Here is a 22,706-nt window from a genome sequence, read left to right as displayed (position 1 = left end):
ATATTTTGATTAGTAACAATTTATCAACAGGCTCATTTTTTAGTACTGAACTTAACAAAATCTTCAATCGCATAAAAATTCAATCGCATAATAATGATTTGCAATATATAAAATTTCTTATTAATGATGTACTAAACAAATAATTAAAGAATGAATGATGATTAGAGTTTTCATTTCATTAAAATATTCATTTTATAATAAATATTATTTCCTTATTGCCATATTATCTTTAATTTATTAGCATATTATTTTGATATCGAGGAAATAATGAACAACTTTGAGTGGGGAAAAAAACATAAAGTGGCAAGTGTAAAATTTACCAACAAATAACAAGCAGTATGAATAATCTCAGAACGAATGATGTTTATTGTTTTCCCTTTCTTTAACATAATATTTTGATAATGTTCAATTTATTAACATATTAGCCTTATAATGGTCAAATTATTTACCCATTATATAATAAGTAAGGCCCGAATTTTGATGACATTTGCATTTTTTTGCATTTTTTGCATTTTTGGACATTTTTTGTCTTTTAGAGCATTTTTTTAGATTTATAGTGCATTTTTCTTGAAATTTTGGGGCGTATTTTGCACTTTAATGCATTTTTTTAAAGTTTTCTGTTAACAGAATTTTTATTATTTTTTATCAATTTTCATTATTACACTGGCTTCCAAACACTAAAGAAAATCTATAGGATATTAACAGGTGAAGCAACATCTTTTCAAATTGAAGAAGAATTGTCAGTAAGTAAGACAGTCTTTTTCAAGTACGCACCTATAACATCAGTAGACGTTGAAAAAAGCTTTTGCAGGAATGAAAATTTACTTTCAGACAAGAGACGCTCGTTTACATTTCAAATTATCAAAAAACATTTAATAATCCAATGTAATTCTGATATTTAGTAATATTATGAGATGGAAGTTTTTATATCCATCAAAGTTTCTATACAAAATAAAAAAATTTTGGTGTCAATATATTTTCCTTTTTTTTGTTATTTTAGGATATAAAACATATTTTTCAAACTTTAATGAGCGTAGAACAAGTATTGCTTTGCTTTATATCTTTTAAATGACTCATAATAATTTTAAAGAGCAAAAAAAAATTTTAATTCAATATTTTTACTTTATTTAAGGCATTTTTTGCGCAATTTTTGCATTTTTAAGGGCATTTTTTGCACTTTTTAAGGGCATTAGTTGAGATTTTTTAGGTCATCAAAATCCGGGCTCTAATAATAAGCAATTTATTAACATATTATCTGAGTCTGAACTAAATATTAAACAATCAACAGTGGAAAAAAACGACGAGTTTCAATGAAGAAAATTTTCCATAAATTATGTATAAAACTAGTCAGAGATCAAATAATGTTAAGAGTTTTTGTTTTATTAACATGTTATTTTGATGATGAATATTGTTTCAGTATTAGCATATTATTTTGATACTGTACAAATTGATGAACATTTTTAAATGAAAAGAAAAGAATAAATTAGTATGCTTCAATATATTATGTTAATGTACCATGTAAAATAATACTATGTAAAGTTTATGTAGCATGTAAAGCTTATTAACGCATTAATTTGCATATTACTTTACATATTATTTTGCTATTAAAAGAGACACTGAGCAATCTTACAATCTTAAGTTGAAAAAAAACTATACAGTGGCATGCAAACTATACATTACCCTACCAAACTATACATTGGCAAACTATACATTACCAATTAGCAATATGTAACACGAATAATTTAACATTCAATTTCAGCGATGTTTTAAGTTTTCTATTTTATAAACATACAGTTTTGTTACTGAACGTTATTTTAGTTTATTATGTCACATTAAACTAAAATTTCAATCGAAAAAACTTATACTTGTTCAGGTTAAGATTTATCCTCAAATAAAATTTTAATCACATAAATTAAGTATGAATGGTGTTTAAAATTCTCCTTTTTATTTTGATAATGTTTAATGAACTTAATTTCTCAAGTCTTATGAATTAATTCTAAATTTCTCAGGAATTCCGCAGAAATGAAATAAAAAAACCCCACAAAATTGCCATTGCCATGAGAATGGACACATGACAAGCAGGATCTCCGAAGAAAAAAAATGTGGCTTGGTTCGTTTCTCCAGGAAGAGAACACTGACTAATTTGTAATAGAAAAAAAAACAATCCACACAAATAAAGGATGTCAAATTAAAATACATCCTAGAGCATTTCATAAAACCTTGATGTATTGTTCTTTTCTCTTAGTCTTTGTGGGGAATGACTTAGTGGTGTATTCTTCTTGTACTATTAATTTTTGCAAACTAATTGCCGTTCGTGTCTTTGCCGTTTAGGAACATTATACAAAGGCTACAGACAATGTTTTTGGTACCTCATGAACGTGAAGCTTTAAACGCATAAACATATCTGTGGTTCAGTATTTAAACATAATCTATTTACATGATTCATATTTGAATAGCGAAGAATTTCTAATTATGTAATAGCAGGGGGTGCTTAAAGTGCGTACCAGAAAGGGATTGGAATGCGTAATGAGGTTGACTCACTGATTCTTTTACATTTCATTCATTTTTGCAAATGGATTTTCTACGTTTTACTTATATTTGCTCATTGATAAAACATGAAATAACACATGAAAAAACATAAGATCGCTGCTGTTTTGAGTGTTCAGCTTTAAGCAACAGTTTGTTGCGTTGCGCAAACGCTAGAAGACTTGAAAACTCTAAATTACAAAGGTGTGTTAAGAATGTACAGGAAGTACAAGGGAATAAATAAAATTAACATTCGATAATTAATTCAAGAATTATTAACTGTTTAACTTGTAATAAAAAATGCTTTAAGGGCCACTCTACAATCCGTAGAAATGCAGCGATACAGTAGAAATTTTAGGTCCTAATGAATAGCCATTTTCATTTACGAAAGAGTTTCAATGCGAGTTTTGGTTTGAAATTTAAATTTGTTCGACAGTTATTACAATTTAAAACGGTTTTTTTTCTCGCATTTTTGGCTTTATATTACTATTTATTCATTGTTGTAGAAAAATTCATTTAACTTTCTCGGTATCTTTAATTCATAAGCTGCGCTTAAGTTAAGATTGAAACTATCAGAAAGTGAAACTATAAAAGATTAGTGATTAAAGATTAAAGATGTTGCCAGATATAAGTTTGAACTTTTAGATTTAAACTTCAAAAAATTTAAATATTTAATTAAAGGGAGGTAAAAAAAACGTTTCCTATTTGAACCGTTATAATGACATCTCGTTAACAGGCGAAATTACTTCTCATTTTATTTCTATTAAATCCCACAATCTGTATTTTTAAGCTTAATTTTCGTTTTTCAAGTGCAGTCATTTGTTTTTCAAATCCAAGCAATCGTTCATTTTCTGACAATTAACGTGTTTGAAAAATATAATTTGCATTTGGAGAAAATAATGAATTTCACAAAAAAAACTATTTTGAATAAAAAACAATCACCGAGTTTAGTCAGTTGAGAGAGAGCAGGGGATGGAGCCTCCTAGCCTAATACAAAAACGTAATATTTGTTAAAAGTTTCAGCACCTCTACCACTAATTTCATCATTTGCCTTAATATATGTTTTGAATCAATACTTTTTAAATTGTTAATACCTTTTTCACGACTGCAGATAATTTATTGCACTCAAAAATCATTCAAGACTTTCAAATCTCTTTTTCAGTTTCAGATGAATGCTGCATTTGAAGCTCATTCGAAACTCGGTATTCTCACTTCTGAAACACATTCAAAACTTGGTACTCTCTAGATAAATTATGAATCGAAACTTTATCTGAGACTTTTGATTTTTACTTTTAACTCTATACAAATCAAACATTCACGACTTTCGATTCTCACTTTCAACTCTAGATAAACACCTCATTAGAGACTTTCAACTCTCACTTCTCGCTTTAGACAAATTGTGCATTTGAAATTTTCAAATATTTGTCAATAAATACATCTTCTTGCATTTGCATTCGAAAATATGTGCCTCATTGATATCTTTTATTTAAATAAACATGCATTGCACTCTAAAAAATTTCTCCAAGTTGTTGGTCGTAAGTTTAAACTAACGGTAACCTTTCTTTAAAATAACGGTGTCCGTAATTGTAACGAACTCCAGCAAAATTTGTAGAGTTGACCATTAATTATAAAGCTTCCCAATTGAATTCGGAGTTGTACCTATTTTGTATAGTGTATAGCTTACAAGTCAAAAAGCCAATGAAAAGAATTAAAATCAATTTAAAATTTAGTTAATAAAAATAAAAAACAAGAACAAATTCTGTATCATATGATGAAATTATTCTTCAAAACTATGTAATTTTATCTTATTTAAGTTTCACTTAGTATTATTTTGTTTTATTTGTACTTCGTAATATTCTATTTTATTTACAACTGTATTATTTAAATATGTCAGTAGTCATTTTTCTTTATAATATTTTTTTTCTTTTTAAACATTGTTTTATATTATTTTAAAAGATTTAGGTCTGTATAATTGATTAACTTTTTATACAATTTTAATAAAAACATATAATTAGTTATGACATTTACATAATTTAGCTACCGTGAACCGGGGCGAGTCTACCCATTCAGGGGCGAGTCTACCCATTTTAGTTTTATTTAATTTTCACTATTTTAAATTGCAAATAAAAAATTTTTTACCGACGGAGGACTTAGTTCAGACTCTAAGGAAGATGGCGCTGTAGTAGTTTGATCCGTTTTTATTTATTTGGTGTCTTTTTAACCGACCTGTTCAAACGTCTTTTGAGAGATTTGTATTGAAAATCAGCAAACTTTTAGTTGGTGCTCCGTAAGTATATTATTATTATTACTATTTTCACTTTGGTTAAGTGATAAACTTATCTAAGACTAAGATTACATTAATTTTATATGAAAAAAAAACAAAAAGAATGTAAGTTTTGCTGTTGTAAACAAAAAGCCAGAATTCGCGGGGCGAGTCTACCCATTCGTATTTAGTTTTAATAAAGCATAATAATATAATTTAGAACTTTGTTTATATTAAAATTAAGTCATTTTAAATGAACTTGAGTATATTATTTTAATTCTGCATTGATAAATTTATCATTAATAAGAAAATTTATAGGTTAAATATAAATGTAAATATAAAATATGTTTATTTTACCTATTTTTTCAATTTTTATATTACAAAATTAACTTTTTTTATTTAATGCAAGTTAAATAAATTATTATTTATAAATTATTATTACCTCCCAAAAGAATGGGAAAAGGATTTTTCATGATTCCCAATGTTTGAATTTCGATTTTGTTAATAATCTTTAATTATTATTATTTATTAATTATTTAATTGTAAATTTATATTAATTTTAATTTATTTTTATCAACAATAATCAGAAAAAAATGTTATTTTATAATGTTAATGATTATAAAAACAAAACTGTGATCAAAATGTGATAATCGATCAAATACTCAATTTGTGTTATTTTATGAATAAAAAAATGGAATATATAATAAAGTTATGAATTTTACTTCATAAATATCCTATATAGTAACTAAAATAACAATTTAATAGTAAAATTTGATTATTTACAATGTTAACATTCATTTTAGTAGAATGGGTAGACTCGCCCCATACGAGAGATTTGTCAGCAGTTCTATAAAAATATACAGTAACAGCGTAACTGTTAATATTTTCTAAAATCGATTTCACAGCTTTAAAGAGGGATAAATAGCGATTCCGAAACACCTATTAAAAGCCTTTTTTCTTTAATATTGACAAAAGTTTGATCACTTGAAAGTTCACAAACTGAAAAAATGGGTAGACTCGCCCCGGTTTACGGTATGTGAATAGATAAACTATGTGAATGTTTATCTATTCTTATTGTGTATTAATATTCTTATAATTACAGTTTCGCAATACAGATAAATACTTCACACTATTATAGTCAATGCAATATGTATTATAGTTAGTTCTAGTATTATCTTTTTATAAGACTTAAAGAAAAATTGCACAGTGAAAAAAAGTGTAGCAAATTTTGCTTATAACTAAAGTATTCAATGTTAGCCTATTTCCAAATTTCATTTTAATAATAATTTCAGAAGAGAGCATTGTGGAAAATTTCTAACATTTAAAAAACGATTTTTAGTAGAAAAATTGGCATTAAGTACAAATTTCAATTTGAAGTCAGATCTCAATTGGTCCATTTATTTTCTGATGTATCAAAAGATTTTAATATATAGATATAAAAACAACTACCAATTTTTAAATTGATGTAAAAATGAACTACATATCACCCTAGTAAATTTAATCTAAATTATCCTTAAAAAAAGGAAGGAAATGTATGCCTAAATTAAATGTTCATTTTGTTAAACTATCAGAACGAAGACAACAAATTTTAAAAATAATCAAAAAGTAGCATGACTTTTTGTATTTTTATGCATAAAAACTCATTTATCGGGCTTAAGAATATTTTATTTTAACAGTAATCCTAGGAAAACAATCTATATCAATAAAAAATCACCTTATAAAGTGCATTATTTATTACTTATTTTTTTTTTAAAAAAAAGGGATACTTTGTTCTTAAATATTTTAAATTTTTATTCAAATTGAGATATATTATTTGAAATAATTGAAAGTTTTCTTAAAATGGGAATATTTCATTGCTTCATAAATTAAATTTATATTAAAATTGAGGAAATTTTATTGCTAACTAATTAAACTTTAATTTTTAACTAAAAACATAATAAATGGGATCTTAAAAATAATCTTAAAAAGCATTATTTATTCAGATGAAAAGTGGTTGTAAAGTTTGTTATAATCAAAGTCACAGTCACATTACAAACCGACAGCTAGTTGCCTACATGAAAAATCAGAGCTGCTATGAATAGGCAGGTGGCTATTGACATAGTATCCGCATATCCGTAATATTTCGCAGTTTTTATTTTCAAGTTCTGCATTAATTTTATGCGTGATATATTGAAAACATATTAGGAATAATTTAATCTATAATTATTTAATGATCGTATTTATTCTTGCTAGATGTACTATATCATAATGTATTTTCGGTAATTTGCGTTGAATTCAAATCATCATTTTATATTTGTAAGTTTTAAGTATTTTGCCAACTTGTACTAAGAGGACATAATAAACTAACTGCTCAATGAAACTGACCGGTTTCCTTCATTGGTTCACTGTCACTCGCATTTTTCCTTCGTTTACTTAACATATTGCAGCTTTAATAGTATGGAAAGTAACAATTTTATAGTAATGCACAGTATGGGAGGTAACAGTTAAATTAACTTAATTGACTTAACTTGTTATTAATTAACTTAATAACTTAATTGAAAGAAAATTCAATCCACAACTATTACCTTAACAAATCAGCACTCAATTAATTAGGGTTTCAATTTTCTAATAACTTATTTATACAGTTTGCATATTTTAGGAGGTTTAAAACTTCTGTAAAAAAATTACCCTAACATTCATTTCGTAATATAATTAAATTTTAATTGTACATTAAAATTTGTATTCTTAAAAGCATGACTAGTTCTTTATTCCATTTATTTTTGTGTGTTTTAATTCGCCAATTTCATTATGTATAGTCACAATGTCTCATATAAAGTGGTCTTTCATAAGTGATTCCTTATTTTCGCTTTAAAAAATCCACACACTCAGCTAATAATGCACCAATCCACAATTAACTATTAATAGTTTAAATTCTTTTCATACCTTTTTACTCTAATTTTTTGTTAGTTAAGAACAATTTTAAATAGAAAAACTTATATTAACGCAATAGTTGCTTACTTTAAATTTATAGCATACTTAAACTTCATCTGTTCTTTAAAATTCCCTTTCTGTTTCTTCGAAAAGAAGCATGTCGAATTCTAGATTCTATTTCTTTTAGCGTGATTTAACGTGTCGATCTTGATTCTGATGACCAAAATCCCCCTTTTATAAATGATGTATTAGTTTTGTATTTATAAAAAAGACGCAAACGGATTACATCTTTACTGAAAAATAGTAATCAGTTATTGATAATTTAAATTTCCTGATACATTTTTAAGCTAACTTATTAACTTAACAATTTTTTTAAAAATAAAAAAACATTTAATAATAATTACACTTTTCATGCTTAGAATATACTCGAATTGTATTTACTGTTTGAAATTCTTATACCCTTTTTAGTTCTGTAAAAAAATTATTACTTACTATTAAAATATGCTTTAATATTCAAATAAGGATTTAATCACTCCAGGAAATTAGGAACGAATTATTTGTAATTTGAAATTATCGTATCTTCTTCAAGATAATTTTTTGTTAACTTTGAATTTATTTAAAACATAGAAAATCACTAGCCAAAAATTTGCTTATTTTCTATTCATAATATAATTTTATTTTAAATACCTCATAAAAAAAATTAACTAAAACTATTGTTATCAAATAATTTCAAAATTATAAATAAAAATTAATTTCTCTGGAAAATTATGAATTAAAAAAAATAATAATTCGATTAAAAAATTAACTTACTTGGAAATTCCTCAGGATGCCTCAGCTGATATCTTATTTCCCTTTCATTTTCTGTTGTTGGTATACAAATTGCAAACCACACACCACCTGACATTTTAATTCAAAAATTGTTTAACGCTGAGAAGAAATTTCTAAAATGAAATGCGTCAAAGTAAATTAAAAGTCCTTCAGTCTATGTTTAATCCTTACGAGAGAATTTTTTTAAGCTCCATGGATTTGATATGTCCAGCATACATTTAGTTTACCATCTTGGCGGTTTAATCTCGGGGATTTGAATAAAGAAACCTTAACACGTAGAAGCGTACTCTTCTAAACTTCAACCAGAACAATAGAAAGAAGCGAGTAAAAAATGATGAAAACAATTTTACCTGTTCATGATGAAGTTCATATATTATTTTTTCCTTTTGCTACATCAAAGGTAGAAAAAAAGCATTAAAAGTCGACCGTATTTAGAGACCGCACGGAATAATCATCAACTTCAAACGTGCATTCACTTTTATTTGCATGCACAATATAAAACGGGATATTTATGGTAAAGACAACAAATTGCCAACAAAATCAGAAATTTTTAATACTTAGTTAAATAACTGCTCTTAATTAAACAATTGCTAATTAAATTTCACAAATTAAGTTTTAAAACTAACATTTAACATATATTACTTTTATTTTTGTTATGTCTATGGTGGAAAAAAAAGTTTGAAAAGTTTTCAAATAAGCATTCACTTTTAATTTTATGCACTATCATAAAACAGGATATTTATGATAGCGACAACAAATTGCCAACAAAATCAGACATTTTTTAATACTTAGTTTAATAACTGCTCTTAATTGAAAAATTGCTAATTAAATTTCAAAAATTAAGTTTCAAAGCTAGCATTTAATATATATTACTTTTATTTTTGTTATGTCTATGGTGGAAAAAAAAGTTTGAAAAGTTTTCAAATAAGCATTCACTTTTAATTCTGCGAACAATCATAAAACAGGATATTTATGATAGCGACAACAAATTGCCAACAAAATCAGACATTCTTGAATACTTAGTTTAATAACTGCTCTTAACTGAAAAATTGCTAATTAAATTTCACAAATTAATTTGTAAAGCTAACGCTTGAAATATATTATTTTTAATTTCGCAAAATTGAAAACATGAAAAGTTCAGCTAGTTTAGAGTGGTAACTACAAAAAATTACCAACAAATGTATGCTTATTTAATACTTATAGGTTTATAATTGAGGAATTCTTAATTGAGTTTAGCAAATTAATTTTGAAAGAGATATTAATCCAAATTGAATCACCATCTTTAGTGAGCATTCACTTTTACTCAACAAATTAAAAAAAGTTATTTCTTTTAATACTTAGTTTCAAATGAATATTTATCATAATATATTATGATAAATTGTTCATTAAACTTACAAATTATTTTAAAAACTAATAAAAGAACAACAAAATTAAATCGTATTGAAACTTCATCAACAGTAAACTTTCAAACATTTTTATTTGCATGCGCACAAAACCGAATATTTAAATTATAGGGAAAAAATGTCCTACAAAATCAGAGATCTGTAATGATTTCTTTTATTGTTCACTGAGCAGTTGTTGATTGTATTTAACAAACTGATTGGAAAGATAAATTAATTAAAAGAGAATAATCGTTAACTTCAATCTTGCATTCAATTTCCTTTTCATATAAAATATAACAAAGGATACAAAACAAATTTATTAGTACTGAATAATCATCAACTCCGAACAGACATTCACTTTCAGTTTCATACACCATTTGAAATAGATTATTTACGTTAAAAGCAACAAATTTCGAACAAAAACAGATTGATTTACTGTTTAGCTTCATAGTTTCTGATAACTGAGCAATTGGATACCTGCAAGTGACGTCATCGCTGATAAATCAAGACATTTGTCGATACTAAGGCTCCTAATTCAGGGGCTCTAGTCGATACAGAAGTTAACCAGGTTCGAGACACGCGCGTGACGTCATTTATAGATATTCAATTAAATCTGATTTAAATGCACATGATTAGGCATAATCACTTCATTGTTTTCAAGTTGTAAGTACCCAATTGTTAGTAGGATTTTAAAAAAATAATGTTGAAATAAATGTTGAAAAACAAATTAGAAAACTGAAAGAGATATCTGAAAGTGACGTAGTGTGGGTATATCGATCCTGATTGGTAGATGAAACGTAGTATTTGTTTACTTTAGCTACTGTTCTTTCCATTATATTTCGAGAAAGCCAAGCCAGTAAGTATTAATTCTCTTAAATGACAAATTCTATATTCTTATACAAAGATTCTTTCAGAAGGATTTCAATTCTTTCACCATATATTTCGCACTTAACACTAAAACATGCATGAAGCGACGTAGAACATAAACAAATTAATTATGCATCAAAGTTGCAAGGTACGCAAAACAAAAATATATCATGGTTACACTAAACTACATAAATAAATAATGAATCTAAGTTAAGCAAAAGATGTAAGAGACGAGAAAGAATTATATTTCAATTAATCCGATGTGCGATACGGCACTATGTTTAATTAACTTCATATTAATTAACATTCTAATTCATGTGAAGAAACATAGCTGAACTTTAACATAACATTTTGCTTATAACTAAGAGCTGGAGCTGACGTCATACTTTTCATGCGTGGGTATCTGTGATCTTCTTCTTGAAGTGCAAGAACCCAGTTATCATCAACTTTAATCATGCAACTATTTTTGTTTTTATGCGCAATATTATTGTAAAATATGCTTTTACTTGTAATTTACAGCGTCGAAAAAAAGGGGGAGGGACACCGGTGTCCCATACGCGTCAGAGGGTTACGCTATTTTCAAAAACATTGATTTCAAATGATTTCTCACTAGAATTCTAATACAGCTAATGAAGTGTTGTAATACTTGTATTTGTAAATTTCAGAATTAATTAGGAATTTTTTATTTGATTTCTCAAAACAAAAGAATCTTTATTCCAAAAATATAATATATATTTTTTTTTAATTTTAGAGTTTTAACACGTAAATAATAAAGTTCCTGAATAAGAAGAAAACTCATAAATCAAAGTAACCTTTTATAGCCAGCAATGCTCTCGGTCTGCAGAATCAATTTAAACTGGTGTCATATGGGTTAAAATTGCAGTTTTCTTATAATTTATAACGTAATAACTACTTTGAAACAGACAATATAAATTTTATAAATGATTCAAGAAACTAAAAACCTATCTGTAACAAGCAATACAGCTCGATTAACGAGATTTTGGGTTCCTTCCTCATGAGTTTCATAATAACAATTATTTTTAGTCGTATTTAACACTTCTCAATTGTTATCATAGTTACCACTTAACATTGATTTTTTTCTAGTTTTATATTTCTTATTTAATCAAGTTTAGTTAAATATCTATGAATAATAGACAATAAGAAAATAAACGTATTGTTGCCTTGTCAAAATATTTTATGGCGCTGCAACGTTATATCATGACTAAATAATGTCCTTTGTATTTCACAGCTTGAATGATAGTCACTGACCGCATCGAGCTGGAAAAAAACTATAAAAATTTTACCATCGGAAGACTCTCATTCAAAATAATGTTTAATTTTTATTCTAAAATAAACCTTTCCTTTGGCTCACAAATAATAACATAGAAGAATCAAGCACCAATCAAATATAAGTAAAATAAGGCATTCGCGTAGCAGCCTATTGTAGATCAGAGGGGTCAAGGAGGTTAAAGCTTAATAGGGAGGAAAAAAAATTTGGTAAAATTTACACACTGTATGTTAATGACATTTTCGGTAAAATTAAAAAAAATCTGGTTAATAAAACCAAAATATACGGTATTTAAACCATTTATTTAGTAATTTTTCCGTTTATATAGTAATGGTATACGGGAAATTTTCGTTTACAAAATTGTAACTCATATTACCAAACATATAGTAAAAAATACAAAACTGAAAAGTAAATTTCGCCGAATTAATGGTTTTTATTCCATGCTCTTAGGTACCATGTTAAAATTATCAAATTTTACCAAATTTTGGGACACATTATAAAACCATATTTTATTGTTAATTTTACCAAAATCGTTAAAATTTATGGAGCTTCTTGGTGTTTCCATAGAGCCAGACACACGATAAATATTACCATATTCTCTGTAGTTTGCACCATACTTTTTCTTCTCAGTGCACAATGTTGTGATCAACGACATGATTGAGGCAATGCGTCCGCACTGCACACAGTACTTACTTTAACTTCTAAGACAAGCTGGTACACATTGCTCTGAACTGGATGAGCTTTAAGCCGGCTCTGGGGGTTCAACCCCAATTCTTCACAATGACAGTTAGTGCCATCATCCGGCACTATGAAAGTGCCTGACAATGACAGTTAGTGTCCTTCGCCTCTTAAGTATAAGCAATAAAATAAATATCCAGCATTTTAATCATTTTTTAGCTTTTGTAATAAGGATCTCTTAGTATCACAAAAAATTTTTGTAATGCCATTTTGTCGCGAAATTTTAGTAGAGTGTCCTTTTCTTACGAAATCGCGTTATTTTTTTGTAAAAAAAGAATGCTCAAATATTTGAAAACATACTGTTTCTTCTTCCGTGTGTAATCTTAGCACATTTTGGAAACTCTCAAACGTTTTCGTTCTTAATTTAACTTTTAAGCCCTTTACACTGTATGGGAGAAGAGTGCAAGAGTTAGCGCTCCTGTTTGTCAAACAGGATTTCCATGTTCAATTTCCGGTTATGACTAAGCACACAGTCAAACCTCTTTTATCTTATGTTGTTTTACCTAATGAAGTGTGAAATCGAAGTGTTGCATAAAATATAATGGTTTCCACAAAATGTGTATCCTCAAGCAAACAAAAATAGTGTTTTACTCGATTTGATGAAATGTCATTTTCCAAGAAACGATTGCATAAAAATACAAAAAAGATTTTTGTGAGTTTTGAGTACCCATTATCTACAGTTTGTTTTTCAATGGATCAATTCGTTTTATTAACAGATTCTGATTGTTTAATACATTCAAAACTGATCTGATCAAATTTTGAAAACTGCCGTGTGTTTAAAGTCTCCCTCCAACAGAAAAGGGATTATACTCCATGTTAAGCCTTTTAGAACAATATAAAATAAAGTAAATAATCTTTAAAAAATTCAATTATTTGAATAATGTTACAAAAAAGTTTCATTTAACAAAAACTATTCAAACAGATTTGATAAAATTATTTACTATAATTTTTTTAACTAATGAGCTTAGCTCTACGTTCACCAAACCATTACCATGCAATATTGCATGGTTCAGTTTGGAATCACAGCTACTTTCGTAATAATAGTTAAATAAATTAGTCCTGTTTGAAACGTGTCCTAGTATTTAACAACATAAATAATAGCGGAAACTATAATTAGGTATAACTTAGACTTTTCTGAGTTCTTTCTAAACATACTCAATCATTGAAAAGTTTTGCAATGAATATTGAAACAAATTCGGGTACTTGCAATCTAAGAAGAAGAATACCGCTGGAATCACATGATTATGCCTAATCGCGTAGTTGTAATACATGAGCTGTTAACGTTACGGCTATTTACTTTAGTTTATTATCATGCTTGATTAATTTTCGGGTCAGATTTAATTGGATACTTTCAAGCCACGTCATGCGCATGTGACGAACTTGATTGATTGCTTAATGATGACCTAAACAAATGCCACGATTTATACACGGGTGACGTCACTTTCGGGTATCCGATTAAATAATCATTAGATATGATAGAACTCCGATTAAAATTTCTATGCTGTAACCTTTCTGAGAAGTAAAATGCGAATGGATTGTTGGCATCAGTATTGTTAAAATTTAAATTAGATTTCCTAATTTAAAATAAATGATTTTTAAGTGCATGCTTTTTGAGTGCATAAATAAGAACGCGCATGTTGTTTCCAGTGGAAGAAGCATAAACAGCCATATCTATTCTTGTAGTTAATGTTCTGTTGTTTCTTCTTTAGAATTTATTGCTAAGAATGTTCTCTCGATCTCCGTTGTTTTTAAAATATTTTAAATAAAAGTTTTTACATAGCACGAAATTGCGCTGAACAAACTATGTTGACTTAATATAACTGCAGCTCAAAAAATAGTAAAATTACGACTCACTCCTTATTAACAGTATAGATATTAGTGTTACTTTCTAAAATAGCATATGAATTTACATAGAGTTTGACCTGTTTATCCGAAATTGCAATAATATCACAAACATATCAGTTCCTTTTAGTTACGGAATAAAGAGAATTAAAACAGAATGTCTGCCTTAAAAAATAAAATTTAGTGTTGCCAACGGAGGCAATGAAATACAGATTAATTTATCGAACCACATAAGAGAAATGTATGTATCGATACTCCGAGTCCTAATTAAGAAATATTTACGGTAATAAAATCACCAAATAGAACAAAGCCACCTATGCAAAGACAACCGGTGCAAGTTAATTCAATTATTTTTTTTAATTCTTTATTTTTAGGTTGTTGCTGTCATCGACCATTAAGGCAGAGAGAATGTGATTGTTCTTGCTTTCCAGTGGTGCCATCTATAGCCAAGAATTCTACTTCTGCCACACCCATACGTCACACCCGTTTATAGGCGGACCCATTCACACAGCCATTCATTCGTCTACTGATCGTAATTTTGATCTGAACCAGAGAGCGTTCGATCTCCAATTCAGTACCCCCAGAGGTAATGGTTTGTTATGGGAACGTGAAGGGCTTAGTGACCCGACAGATTTAACGTGCACCATTTACTACACGGGGAGTTTTCGGCCTGCTGGATTCGAACTCCCGTTCTCACAAACGTGAGTCCAGCACCCTGCCAACCAGGCTATCCCGGCCTTTATTTTTAGGTAGCTTTTTTCGAATTAAAAAAAAAGGAAATAAAATAGCTAAATTTACTTCGCCATCGAAATCAAAATGGGAAAGTACCGAATTTAAATACCGAATTTTTTTGCTAAATCAGTATTTTAAAATTTTATTTTCAGACAAAAAATATTGCTTTAAAAAGAATGACTTCAGTTTCGTAAAAATTCAGTTTTTAAACTTTTGAACTGCTTAGCTAAACAAAGAATTGATTATCATTCCTTTTTTTTAATAAAATCAGAAATTTTGACTAATTATTTGGAAAAAGCGAATTATTACAAGAAACAAATCGAGTTTAAGCTAATCAACAAATTAGTCAAATGTGAGAATCACGATTAAAAAGCGTGCCAAGGCTACCATCTAAAACATCGTACATCGTAAATTATTATTAACGAATGCAGAAATATGCTAATGAATTTCTGGATCATTTATATATTTTCAAAGTATTGTTCCAAAAGAAGATTTTTACATCATATTTTTGGCGTTGAAAATATAGTTCGTGATTGTATTTATTTTTTACAGGTCATTGTACTGCAATATTATTTTTTACTCTATGAACTTATTCACCGCATTTTTTGTAACCTTGTGACTTTCTGAACCTGTAAACACAATGATTGATTTTAAAATTGTTCAACCCTAATATTGCGCTTTTTTCCTGAAACAAAATGAATTTCAAGTAAATATTTTACATCAATTCATATTAATCCGCTATATTACATCCCACTAAATATCCACCCAGTTCTTCTTATTCCACTGCTCAAACTTATTTAATTCAATGATAATGCTTTTGTTATTTTATAACCGTTGTTGAACAACCGACCCAATTTTTTGAGTTTGCGACTTGTTTTGGGTTTATGACTTTATTAATGCCCAACTTCATAGTCTTGTAATTTTGAACCCGATCTAGGAGACAAGGAAACTCATGGATGAAGTATTGGGAGAAATTTAAATCCGTGGAGGAATTTTGATGGACCTAACCCGCATTTGCGTTACATGGGGAGGAAAACTACGAAAACCTCCCACAGTTAGCCTGACGGCGCAAGGAGACTCTAACCCATGATCCGTCTACCATTGAGGATATTTTACGTCAGCACTGTGGTCGGTGCACGTTGCTTGCTGAATTCGTATCGACCAGCCATCCCTAGGATTCGAATCCGTTCACCTCATCGGAAGGTGAATGCCATCGCGGATCAAGGCGTATGTTAAATACCAATGGCATATGGTCATGGTATATAAAAAAAAATAGGTGATCGCGGGGTAAGACTGGGTAGCTTCTTTCTAAATGAGACATCATTTAAAACAACAGCAGACTGCCTCGCCAAAAGTGACAGCTGAATAAATTTGAAGCTCTGCTAGTAAAAGAAAAGTGTGGAACCATTTTCTCCATCCTTGATGGCTCTGCATACTAAAAGTTAAAATTTCGAGTTCAATGGTATGTTTAAAGAAATTCCTTTCTATTTATAAGTAGAAGAAATGCTACGATGTGTTTACTTAAACATGTATAAGCCCGCAAAGTACTTAAATATGGACTACCTATAAGAAAAGCTACGATGTCTGTATAACTGCGGTTTAATAATTTTAAATACAATAATTTTAAATACCTTTTGTTTTAACTGATCAAACCTACTGTTCAATAAATTGGGTAAAGCTAGCTGATTAACTTTTTTCATTGTGATTTTTATTTATTATTATTATTATTTTGCACCTCTCATTTTTATTTGCATATATATTAAATTGAAACTTCAGAAAGATGATCAAGGTTACGTTGAAAAATCAGATTGGGTGGAAGTGGAATTGCCGGAGAAGGAGTGAGAAATTGGAGGTATTGTTAATTGGTGAAATTTGATCGCAGTTTAGAGTGCTAAATGATGTCTAATTTAAAGAGGCGTTAACGGGTAAATAAAAGAGAAAAAGAACATGACAAAAATGTGTTATCAAGAAAGAGAACGTTGTTTCGTAGTGACTCTCAAAAGAAAAAAGAAAGAAAAGGAAAAAAAAAAAAAGAAGAAGAAAAACCTGAAAACAAAATGAACGAGAAGAGAAATGTTTAAAGAGCGAATCAAGCAAAATAGTTTTATCAAAAAAACTTAAATTACTGATTGATGTTTCTTCCAAAGATGATGATAAAAACACATCAGTTGTTTATTGTTTAAAGTGTAATGGTGTATTTTTTAAACAATAAGAAAGGAGAAAGGTGGATTCGTGGAAAGTGTTTTTACTAAGCCCATAAAGACTGCAGTGGTACGGAGGCAGAAAATTACTACTTCACTTGTGAATTTTGTATATAATATTCTTAAATTGTCATAAAATAAAAATATTTACTACTTTTACCAGTTTATTATACTTTTACTAAAGATTCATATCTTAACAAACAATAACAGCACTGTTCTGTTACGTTTCAACAACCTCTGTTTTAGGGATAAAACCGAGGACTACCCGGTTTCGCTTTGGCTATATTGATACAATATTGGAAAGCACTTCTTTTTGTTTATATAATCGTGTGAGCTGATGAAAAAATTATATCTTTTTTTACGGATTTTTTTTTCCTTGGAATTTTTTTTACGGATTTTTCTTTTTTTTTTCTTTTTCTCTTTTTTCATTGTTCTGTAATTTTTTTCCATGTTGTGGGGAATACTAACAGGAATTAAACTAATATGAGCCTGAGCCATCGAATAACGAAATAAAACTAAATTGCCAAAATAAACTATTTATTAAAAATTTCAAAATAAAACCTTAATTAGAACATCAACTTCCAAAATAGTTGGGAAAAGAAAACTATGCGCCCTGTAGCTCGCAAAGGCCAAAGTAAACATACTGTAGCAAAATCGCTAATCCAACTGACAAGCAGGCAAAATATTCTAGTTAGCAGGAGTCTCAGAACGCATGCGCAGCAAATCAACAAATAACAAATAAGAAAAGATTTCTCCTTACAAGTTATTGTTAGATTATTCATCTAAGGCTGAACACATGTTTTCTCTACATTTTGAACTTATAACGACTTTATAAATTCAAAACGAACGGGTCCTTTAACGATTCTTTTTTTTCTCCAGATATCCGTTGTTGATCCTAATTATAATGCGAACTTTTGCTTCTCTTACAATTTGCTTCCTGAACTAAAATAAAAGTCAAAAATCAAGTTTTCTTTTCTTGAAGAAAAATCGAAACAGGAGAGAGCGTCGTTAAAGGTTGTTGGAATGGAAAATCACGTCCCGGGTCTCGGTCTCAGGACAAACTCTCCCCTCATTAACTATGGACTTGACTACATCACACATAAATTACATACATAATATTCTAAAATTCCCAGATAAAATATAAATGCTTGTTACTTTTTCACTGAATTTCTAATATTTTTTAATTTCCCATTGAGTTAACATGCATACCCGGCTTCAGCCCACTAGCGGTATAAGATTAAATCATTTGAGCTTTCTCCAGAAAAAAAATCATTTATAAAAAAAAGTAGAACTACTATATATTTTAGGAAATTAAACATTGTAAATAAAAAAAGTAATAAAGTAAATAAAAAAATACCTTGATGAAATCTGACAGTTTCTGGATCGAACTGTTTAACTCATACAAAACTTCGAATCAAAGCTACTCTAATTCCACTTTTCCATCTGCGCATTTCATAGAAAGGACTTAAATTGTTTATTAAGAGTGTAAAAAATTCTTTTTTTTCAACTTTTAAAAATTTAACTTAATAATTACTAGGAAAGAACAAGAAATATAAATTCAAAATGACCGGTAATTACTTTCGTGATCTAGCCTTAAGCAATGAAGATTTACGTGTTAGCTTCGATCATTTAGAAATTTTAAAAAAAATTACTTTCCATGCTAAAATTTAGCACCAACAAACAAATAATAGAAAATGTCCTGAAATTCATACAAGATTGTAATTTTTGTATATTTTGTACTCTAAATTATTAAAAAAAAATAAAGGTTTTTGTTAATAGCTAATCGTGTAAGGTTTTTAAAAAAGAAGCTCTGCATGAAGGAGCATTAAATTGAGCCTTACTGAGTAATTTTTGGTCGCATAATTTCCCTGATTAATGATCACAATTGACGGCCAGTGTCATGCGATTAACACTGTTGAGCTTCTTTTCTTATCGGTCTTTTTAAGCGTAATGTATATGCTTTGAAGGAAACCTCGAAAAAATAATACTGAAATTGTTTAATTGTTTTGGCAATTCTGATTTATAATTTTTATTAGCATTACTAATATTAGTTTACTTTTTAAACTTTGTAAAATTATATTTTAATGTAGGTATTTCAAAATATAAATAATTAGTTTAATTTTTTCACTATACTAAGAGACTCTGCCTCCTTGTTAGCTATTGTGCAATTTTTGAAAATGAGCTACATAATAAGAAAACTTAGGTATAAAAACATTAAAATGAAATATGTACAAATAACACCAGTTTCAAAATGATTATTTAATTCGTACCAAAAAGTTTACTTCTTTGATCATTTTTACCATTACACTGTAAAAAATTGTCTTTTAGAATTTGAAGTTAAACAATCTAAAAAAATTGTGTTATAAGGAACACTTTATTTCAAGTTTGCAAAAAATTAAACTTTCACATACCCTGCAAAATATCCATGTGAAAATATAGAAAAAGCACTGGCAGGCAGAGTTTCCAGTCGGTAAAAAAATATTTAAACCTTAAATTACGAATCACTCGTAATTTTACATTGTAGAAAATACTGCATAAGCCTGTAAAATAAGCAGCATTGCCCATAAAATAACAACTGCTACGTAAAAGGTCCGTAGTAAAAGAATGGTATCCGACCGTAAAATGAAATTCAAGATCAACAATCCGCCATAATTTCGAGACTAACAGCATGATAGTGGTAATGTAGACAGTATTACGCACAGTTCGCCTTTTGTTCTCATACCAGCAGTACACATTGATCTGATGCAGGGTGGGCTTCAATCCGCCATTAAGATTCGAACCCTAGACCTTCGCAGCGAAACTTTTATTAGACTAATTCAGGAAATAGCTAGCCTAAACATTGTAAAAAAAATTCTAAATTTTACAAGAAAAAAACAATGTGCCCTTAAATTTTAAATTTTTTAAAAAAATTGGATTTAAATCATGAAAGCTAATTTTAATTTCGAAAGCAATTAATATCATGCTGAGACTAACTCTTGCCATATGAAACGGATAGAAGTTAAGCAATCACCAGCATGGATATAATTGACTGTTTTAACATGGATAATGTAGATATAATTTTTTCATTGAAAATATGATGCATTTTTGGCCTGCAAATGTAGTCAATCAAAATTAAAGTTGTTAAATGTTGATTGACTATATTTAAATAACGAAGAGTATTAAGTAACTCTCTGAGCACCCAATTCTAAAAGAAGAAAAAAGATTCTATGTTTAAAGATGCTTATATTGACGCTATTTAAGATGCGTATTTAGCTCGCTTATATTGACGGTATTAACGAATAAATTATCTTCAATGGGTTAAAAATTTCGACTGTTTTAACCTTCGTTAGGGCATCGATATTGTGACGTCACTGAGCCTCGAATTAAAAAAAAAATTATAATTTATTTTCTGTAGCTAAAGTATATTATGTAACTAATACATATTAGGACTATAACAAATATATAGGATTTCAACTGTTACAAATGTTCATAACTATGATTGTCACAAATCACTATTACCAGAGTACTAAAAATTTGAAAAGAGTTGGTAGCCAGTAGAAATATTAACACTTTCCCCGTTCTTAGCTTGCTTTTTATTTTATTTATTTATTTATTTTTTGCTATATTCAAAATTTAGCAACCAAAAAAAATACATTCATGCATAAAAATCAAATTCATATACTTAGAATGCTTATTACAACAAAATAAAACATAAAAATTTTTGGAAGAAATTTCGAAAGAAAAACTTGTAATTTCGAAGTGTAATGTGTTTACAATTAAAGTTGTATATTTTTTGAGAATTTGCCATTACACTTAAAAAAAGACATAATAGCGGGGGGGGATGCAAAATTATAAATTGGGACTCAACTTTGTTAAAACTTGCTAGTTCGTGGGACTCAAGGAACTTCGAAGGATAATTCTGAAATCACAAACCTCTCCCGAAAATTACTCAATTGCTGTGAATGAAACATACGTTTCTTATTATATTACAAAATAAAAAGTTGAATCGAAAGTGCTTTTTATTTTTTTTAATAAGACATTAACGCTTCGCAGAATTTTAAATTAAGCATAGAAGTGATCATCTTTTGTAGGGCTTGATTTTGCATCGATTTCACCATAAATCCATGTGGTCTTTCAGCAATTATTATAACAGATTTCCGCAAAGTTTACTGAAATTGCGATATTTTTAAGGAATGGAAAAATAGGATTTTTTTCAGACAATTGTAGAAAATACAGAGATTGCGAAAAATAATTATGCTTGAAGTCAATTCTCAGACCAATTTTTTTAAATAAATACTTAATTTTAAAAATGAAATGTCAGATCATAATTGAAAAGCTAAAAATATAGTCTCCACACAAAATTTGTTATGATTAGCAATTTTTATTTTATATATATTTTTATGAAATTTATTTTTATTAAATTTATTATGATTACCATTTTATTATTTACTTATAGACATCCATGTCATCCAGCCTACCGTATTTCCCAAGCTCTGACTATAACACATAAAAAATCGATAACTTAGGAAAATTTATAAATAGCTATCAGTTTAAAATGTTTTTATTGTAATTTTTACGGTATCCAAGATTTCTAATTCCAAATTTAGTTTAAAATTGTTTTTAAAAATTTTGTAATTAATACACATTTAAAATTTATTCTTAAGCATTTTATTCATATATTATTATAATAGTTAACTTAACATAATAAAAATTTCAATTTAATTATCAGTTTAAAAAATAAGGAAGTAATGGAATTTTTGTGATAATTTTTTATAAAAAAATGCGAAAATTTTTTTTAAAAAATTTCTGTAAGTTTGAAAAATTAGTTCGGTTTTTAAAAATTTAGATGAAAGAATCGATTTTTGACTCATTCTTTTCAACATTAACCTAAAACAAAAACTTGAAAAAATTTGAAATATTTATGGGTAGTAAAAATGAAAAATATTGATTATTTTAAAATCAGATTTCCTTTTTAAAAATTGAGACCAATTTTGATGCAAAGCAAAAAAATGCGAGAAAAATTCTTAAAAAATCTCATTCCTGTTTTAAAAAGTTTTGTAAATTTGGATGGAAAGTATAATTGGCAGCACTATAAATTTTAAAAATGGTGTCAAAGTACTGACTCCTCACCCTTGCTTAAATGAAAAGTA

At 28.1% G+C, this 22,706-nt stretch overlaps 1 protein-coding gene across 4 annotated transcripts in view; it reads right to left on the bottom strand.

Moving 5' to 3' along the window:
* Window positions 1–22,706, bottom strand: part of LOC107437981 (uncharacterized) — an 82,375-nt gene that overhangs the window by 55,270 nt on the left and 4,399 nt on the right. The window contains exon 1 of one of the 4 annotated variants that reach the window (XM_043041608.2): window positions 8,510–8,744. The exons of the other annotated variants lie outside the window; for them this stretch is intronic. Within the exon in view, the coding sequence (XP_042897542.1) occupies window positions 8,510–8,603 (94 nt within the window). The 5' untranslated portion in view covers window positions 8,604–8,744. Of the gene's footprint in view, window positions 1–8,509; window positions 8,745–22,706 lie in introns of those variants that run through there. 4 annotated transcript variants of the gene reach the window in all.

This window comes from Parasteatoda tepidariorum, chromosome 4, assembly GCF_043381705.1.
Source record: "Parasteatoda tepidariorum isolate YZ-2023 chromosome 4, CAS_Ptep_4.0, whole genome shotgun sequence".
Taxonomy (NCBI): domain Eukaryota; kingdom Metazoa; phylum Arthropoda; class Arachnida; order Araneae; family Theridiidae; genus Parasteatoda; species Parasteatoda tepidariorum.
The sequence above is the reverse complement of the archived record's forward strand: the minus strand, read 5'-3'. Positions and strand labels throughout refer to the sequence as shown.